Genomic DNA, 7,439 nt, shown 5'->3' with positions numbered 1-7,439 from the left:
ACAAGCAAAGCCCCATCTGTGGGCTGCAGACAACACACGAAACCACACACACACACACACATACACAGAAAAACATCTCTCCATAGAACCAGTCCCTGGTGCCCAAAAGGTTGGGGGCCACAAGTCTAAAATAAGAGAAAACAGAATACAATATGTTTGACAACATTACAAAATGGATGATCTTGGGAAAACAGGGAAGAATTCAGAAGCAGTTGAGCGTGGAAGGCAATTCCAGGATTCAAAAGGATTTTATAAATGTCCTCTATTATATTCCATAATGCCAGCTCCTGATTAATGATTCATATTACAAAAAACAAAATTAAAAAAGCGGTAAGATTTTTCCATAACAAACTGCTTCAAACATAAACAGATAAACGTCATAATTAAATGGTTCCCCATAAATGGGAGAAAAGTCTCATTACATGCTGGGGAAGGAGTTTTTCCCCTCTTATATACAGTATATATTTTCTCTGTGCAATATGTTTTATATATGAACTTTAATGTGTGAAATCCCTATCCAAAGTGATCATCTCATCATGTAAATTTTCCTTAAGTTTCTCATTCTTACAGAATAGAAATTAATCCTCTTTCTTACTTTTTCCATTCTCCAAATAATCATTTAACTTATTCTAGAAAAGCATCATTGAACTGCAATTATTAATTGTATTAGTTTTTCCAGTAAATGAATGCAACGAAATTGCAACTAGCTTAAATGGAGGACTTCCTTGAGGAGTCAGTGTGAGTAAATGGTCCAGAAACCACAACTGTATAAGTAGGCTATCAGCTATTCTATTTATGGTGATGTTCCATTTTAGAAAAGTACTTCTGAGGCAGAGGCTTCAGAAGGACAAATTTCTTTCAAAGATTGCCAGTTTCTGACTTATAATAGATGGAACTCATATTATTCAATTCACATATAATATAAATATTGCCACCTGCATGGTATTATACTGATGTGAGGCAGATGGACTGGAGAAAAAAATGATTTAATAATTATAGAAAACTAGATTTTGGAAAATGTGGCTTCCTTCCTTCCTTCCTTCCTTCCTTCCTTCCTTCCTTCCTTCCTTCCTTCCTTCCTTCCTTCTGTTGCTTTTGAGCTTATTTCAGAGGGACCGCTCTGATGAGGTCCTGGGGGAAAATGCCTTTCTGCAGCATATCTTGATTTTCCTTCCAGTCACTTTCTTTTACTCCCATCCAAAATCCTTTTTCCTGGAAAAGAAAACAAGTAAACAAACTTCAGTCAGAGATTTTCCATAAGCACACTCCTGTTCATTATAATTTAGAAATTTGGAAAGGTGACTTGAATCCTTATGCATAGAAAATAAGTCTTCAAAGATGCTAAATGTAGGGCATTACAAGTGATAGTCATCATTATGCTAACAGTGCAATGTTTATAAGGGTTGAGTAGTCCCTGCAGTTTTCTTAGCAACATTTGAAAGTGGCTTGTCCTTGTCTCCTTCCAAGGGCTGAGAGAGAGGGACTGGCCCCAAAGCATTTGGCAGTCTTTGTGTCTATGGTGGGAGTATAATTCACGGTCTCCCAGTTTCTAGCCTGGTGTTACACACACACACACACACACACACACACACACACACACGGAGACAGACAGACAGACAGACACACCAGGTAGTCCTCAACTTACGACCACAATTGAGCCCAACATTTATGTTGCTAAGTGAGAAATGGGTTAAGTGAGTATTGCCCCATTTTCTTCCCACATTTGTTAAGTGAATCACTGCAGTTGTTAAATTAGTAAGATGATTGTTAAGTGAATCTGGTTTTCCCATTGACTTTGCTTCTCAGAAGGTTGCAAAAGGTGATCACATGTCCCCGGGACACTGCAAACCATCATAAATCGGAGTCTGTTGTCAAGCATCCGAATGTAAAGCACATGGTCTTGGGGATGCTGCAACAGTTATAAGTGTGAATAATGGTCATATGTCACTTTTTTTCAGTGCCGTTGTAACTTTGAATGGTCACTAAGTGGACTGTTGTAAGTCAAGGACTACCTGTAGCTACTTTTATAGGAAAACACCTGGTCAGTGTTGTTTCTGCTAAAGGGAGAGTTAATGATTAATGGAGGACTGTGGTCATATCAGACACAACCATGCAGAGAGAGAGAAGTAAATAGACCTGAAACCTCATGGCAACAGCAGCTCTGTACTCTCCCCTAAACAGCATGGCATTTTCAGCAGGAACATTTGCAGAACAGGTGACTCCAAATTACACCTTATTTTTTGTCAAACAGAGGTCCTGCTTTGCCAGGAGAAGGCCCAAGGTTCAAGACTTGAAGAAGGCAAGGTATACATCATACCATACTATGCGGAGTACAACACTGGACCAAGAAGTCAGCTCCCGAAAGTGCTCTTCCTTTCATCTCTCTTCTGCAGTTCAGAATAGTGGCTGCCTTTCCTGAACTGTCCTAGCTCAGGGACTCAAAATTACCATGAGTATGCATGAGGACTAGTTTGCATGAGGACTAGTTAAGTAGCCCAAGGGCCATGACTCTGAACTTCTTTTTAACCTTAATATAAAAGTCCCTGATGAGTTACTGGCAAATGGTATTACTATTAAACACATACATATGAAATACTTCTTAAGGGACGTGATGGCTCAGGGGCTCAGATGCTGAGCTTGTCAATCAGAAAGGTCGGCAGTTCGGCGGTTCGAATCCCTAGCGCCACGTAACGGAGTGAGCTCCCATTACTTGTCCCAGCTTCTGCCAATCTAGCAGTTCGAAAGCATGTAAAAATGCAAGTAGAAAAATAGGAACCACCTTTGGTGGGAAGGTAAAAAGCGTTCTGTGCACCTGTCCCACCAAAGGTGGTTCCTAAGTTTAGTCATGCTGGCCACATGACCATGGAGACGTCTTTGGACAGTGCTGGCTCTTCAGCTTTGAAACGGAGATGAGCACCGCCCTCTAGAGTCGGGAACAACTAGCACATATGTGCGAGGGGAACCTTTCCCTTTCCCTTATATGAAATACTTTTTATTTATTTATTTTATCAAGACTGTTATTTTATAGCTGGCCCCAGTTTTTACTTTGCTTTTGTTACTGAGTAAATACACACTGCATTTTTTCAATATCATGTATTCCCCATGGATATTATTACATCACCCTACATATTTTTCAATATGTTGGGTGACAATATAATCTAGGGATCTGTCCTTCCAAGAACTGTCCAAATCCTGGTTTTCTTTTCCTTCTCTCTTGCTACTAAGCAGAGATCTGCTCAGAGAGATCTGGCTTTACTTAGCTGTTTCCCTCATTGACTTTCCCTTCTCTTTTCTCTATAGTGGACAGAGACTTACTTTCTTAGCAAAAAAAAAAAATATCTACCTTGTGTGCACACTCCTCCCTGCTAGGCAGAGATACCCTCATTCAGGGTGAACATAATTGGTGTTCTTCTTCAACTCTACTTCTTTCCCTCCCTCTAGCAGCCCAGCTACGTGGCTCATCTTTCTGGACCAAGAGTTGCCTTCCTATTGCCTCTGCTCAGAAGCTCAGGCATCGCCTCAACCTCATAAGAACTGAGAAGGAGTGAGAAACATTAAAGCAGATAAATATCATAAATGTGACTATCAATCCCATGTAGGAGGTTGCAAAGGGGTTTGAGCATCCTAGCTGGATCTTCTGGAGTTGTAGTTCAGTATGACATGGGAGAACTAAGGGATGCCCACTTCTAAGTTACAGCCTTTTTTGTGCAATGTATTTCAAATTGTCATGGCAAACAAGTCCTCAGATGTTACCTCTGCTTGAATGTCTGATATCACAAGTATGATATCTCCTTCTCCAAACTGAAGGTGATTGTCATCTTCTGAAGCTTGAGTTGCTTGAGCCTGAAACATAAAATGCGAAAATAATAAAATAGGGCAGGTAGAAAGGGCATCTCAGCTCTTCATCCATCCATCCCACTTCTGAATTGACTACTACAGAAAAGGCTGAAAAAATAATATTTAAAGTAAAATTTAAAAAGTCAGCAATGGTCTCAGTGGATGAGGCTTGGAATTAACACTCTCCCTTAATTCATATCTGGGTTTTTATGACTCATTATCTGCGGAAGCCTAAAAGCCAGTTCTTTGATTGCTGCATCTTACCTTGAATAGGAATCCCAAGGGTAGCTTGTTCTCATTCTCTTCTTTAGCTTCTGGGAAAAAACTTGCAATGATCTGAAGCAAAAAGACCCTATGGTTATTTAAGGGACAGGGAAAAAGATATTGCCCAGGTATAAGGAGATCAGGAATCAGATCCCTGATCTTCAGATCCCTGGGGAGTGATGAGGTAGCAGTCTTTTACAATTAAAAACTTTCAACATTTTACAGACAAATAAGATACAGACGACCCGAAGGTGCTTTTTCAATAGGCAACTGGACTTTCTGGTTTTTCTTTGAAGACATTTCACTTCTCATCCAAGAAGCCCAGAAATTCCAGTTCCTCTTGAAAAAGCACTTTTGGGACAACCATGACTTGGATGACTTAGAACAGGGGTCACCAACCTTTTGGACCTCAGGGACCACTATGTTAATAATTTTAAATCCTGTGGACCACTAATATGAATCCAGTGCGCCGCTCGCTGAAGTGCCTGGACTCCCTGTGACGGGATGGGGTCTTCAGGCATTTAGCTTGGCCACCTGTTTCTGCAACCTTAAACCCTCAAAGAGCCATTTGGACCCATTTCCCACAGAAAACAAAACACCGCAATCTCTCCTCCCTCCTCCCCCCCCCCGTCTCAGACCATAGTGGTCCGCGGACCACCAGTTGGTGACCTCTGACTTAAAATCTCCATAGACAAAATTCAGATGAGGGTCTCCCCTGTTATTAATCCATATAGCTTGGTTGTTTTTGGCTTCCTATGCTGTATTGTCAGCCTCTCAAGTAGACTAGTTAGGAAACACAAGGAGATGAAATAATCCTTCTTTATTGTAAAGTTACATTAACAGACTCCTGTAAGTCTTGAAGTACAAATCTCCCACTCTCACTTTTAACATTCTGATCAATTAGAGTGGATCCTTCCTAAGTTTCTTTCTCTGACTGCTAAGCCACTGGTACCCCCTGTCCTTTTGTCTGATCATTTTCAGCTTCTCTTCCCCTCATGCCTCAAGGTCATTCTCACCTAGAGCTATCCTTTATGGATTACCATTTTAAACTAGGCCAGTAAATTGAACAAATTATAGTTAAAAGCTTTATTGTTATGCAATCCCAGCTTTGTGCTTGAAGGAAATGGAAAGGAGAGATAACTATTACTAGGGGCGGGGTATTCCTTTCTTAGGAAACTTCCAAAATACCTGTTTAAAAATTCAAAGCGGCTTTTTACATTCAACTAGAGATGAGGTGAAAAAAGACTTAATTATTACAAAAGAAGTTTCTCACTAAGTAAAGACTGTAATGCCTCTAATGAAACCAACATGATAGCCCAAATTCTTTAGAATCCATTTGTTTTAGCCCCTTCTGATTCTGGCTCTTTAATTTCTTGTTAGAGTCAGACACTGCAGTGTGTATATTAATTGTGTGATAATTTAGTCATCAGCAGCATGCAGAAATAGACCTACTCCCTCACAGAGAGAGAATGGCATGAATTAGCTAACTCAGCTGGTTCTGTTTGAGCCATTGGGATTAAAAAAAAATTATTACCGGTTCTATAGGTGTGGCTTGGTATGTGTGGTGTGGCTTGGTGTACATGGCATTGCAGGGGAAAGATACTGTAAAATCTCTATTCCCTCCCCACTCCAGGGAAAGTTACTGCAAAATCCCCATTCCCTCCCAATCAGGGACTCAGGAGGCAGAGAATAGATGGGGGCAGGGCCAGTCAGAAGTGGGATTTACCGGTTCTCCGAACTACTCAAAATTTCCGCTACTGGTTCTCCAGAACTGGTCAGAACCTGCTGAATACCACCTCTGCTCCCAGCTATTATACTTCCTATGTTAGAAGGCAAACTTTTGCAGTGGGAAACTTACTTGCATATGCAAAGACCCCTTCTATGGATACTTTTATCTCCAGTATATGAGAGATGTTAAGATTGTCATTATTCCAACAAAATCAAGGGATTCAGTATAATTTCTGATCAGGTAGGTCTCAATTAGTGCAGTTAATGTATCTCATGAAATGATTGCGCTATTTGAATTCACACAACTCAAAGTCATATTTCGGTGGAAAACACTGCAATTGGCATCTTCAAAAATACACTTGCTTTGCATACTTATTTTTCTAATTATTTTTTGGAAAGTGTGTATTTATTGCTTTACAGCTGTTAGAAATCTATAAATACACATACCGTGTTTCCCTGAAAATAAGACAGGGTCTTATTTTCTTTTGATCCCCGAAATAAGCACTTAGCCTTATTTTCGGGGAGTTCTTTATATTTGAGGTGCAGGAGGTGTGAGCGTGGTCATCTCATGGCTGCTGCTGCGTTGCAATATTTTTGGGGAGGACTTGTTAATGGGGGAGGGCTTATTTTCAGGAAAACAAGGTACATACATACATACAGTAAAAGAGTGGTGAGAACTTTGATTTTGGAAAGCTACAGACTAAAGACATTTGAAATAAGAATTTGGGATTATGTAGAATTGTTGGCATCGGAAAATGCTTTTGTTTTGAATCTTCTTTAAAAAAACAGGATGAAACTTGAAAGGGAGACACTAGAAGGAACCAGAAGGGACTAAAGATTTCAATTAAAGGAGAACTCTTGTATTTGACTTACTAATACAGCATGAAACAAAATATTTAAACATTGGACATATTGGAGGATATTTTTAAACAATGGATCCAGAAGTTCATTTTAAAAGTATCTAGCTCTATAGATAAGGGATGCAGTGGCTCAGTGGCTAAGATGCTGAGCTTGTTGATTAGAAGGTCGACAGTTCAGCGGTTCAAATCCCTAGCACAGCATAGCAGAGTGAGCTCCCCTAATTTGTGCCAGCTTCTGCCAACCTATAGCAGTGTAAAAGCATGTAAAATGCAAGTAGAAAAATAGGGATCACTTTGGTGGGAAGATAACAGTACTTTGTGTGCCTTTGGTCAGGGGTGGGTTGTGCACGCAATTTTGCTCCGTGCACATGCATAGTTGCCTGTTGTGGCCCAGCAGGATCTGGTTGAGCTGCTGATGGACTCGGATAGTGAGGAATCATATGAGTCTGTCCTGGACGATGTGGAGGACCCTGTGCAGGATTCAGACTCAGAGCAGAGACCAGAGAGGCTGGTTGGCCACCAGGAGGCGCCTGAGTCATGGAGCAGTGGGGAGGATCAAAGGCAGTTTGTCCCTGATGCTAGATTGAGAAGGGCTGATAAACGGAAGCAGCAACTCTGTGGCAGACTCACAGAAGATTATTAAGCACAGGTGGTTGTTGATTGGCCCCTCCCAAGAGAGATTATAGGTGAGGCGTTGGGAGGGGACATTTGCAGGAAACAACCGTTCGAATTAGTAGTTAAGAAAATCTA

The 7,439-nt window shown here is 40.7% G+C and overlaps 1 protein-coding gene across 1 annotated transcript in view; it reads right to left on the bottom strand.

Annotated features, from left to right (window-relative positions):
- Positions 1 to 563: 563 nt before the first annotated feature.
- Positions 564 to 7,439, bottom strand: part of BIN2 (bridging integrator 2) — a 40,662-nt gene continuing 33,786 nt past the window's right edge. The window contains exons 11-13 of the mRNA XM_032211857.1: positions 4,102 to 4,173; positions 3,754 to 3,843; positions 564 to 1,212 (exon numbers count right to left, since the gene is read on the bottom strand). Coding sequence (XP_032067748.1) covers positions 1,102 to 1,212; positions 3,754 to 3,843; positions 4,102 to 4,173 — 273 coding nt within the window. The 3' untranslated portion in view covers positions 564 to 1,101. The remainder of the gene's footprint in view (positions 1,213 to 3,753; positions 3,844 to 4,101; positions 4,174 to 7,439) is intronic.

This window comes from Thamnophis elegans, chromosome 2 (assembly GCF_009769535.1).
Source record: "Thamnophis elegans isolate rThaEle1 chromosome 2, rThaEle1.pri, whole genome shotgun sequence".
NCBI classification, from domain to species: domain Eukaryota; kingdom Metazoa; phylum Chordata; class Lepidosauria; order Squamata; family Colubridae; genus Thamnophis; species Thamnophis elegans.
Note: the sequence above shows the minus strand (reverse complement) of the source record. Positions and strands in the feature narration are given on the sequence as shown.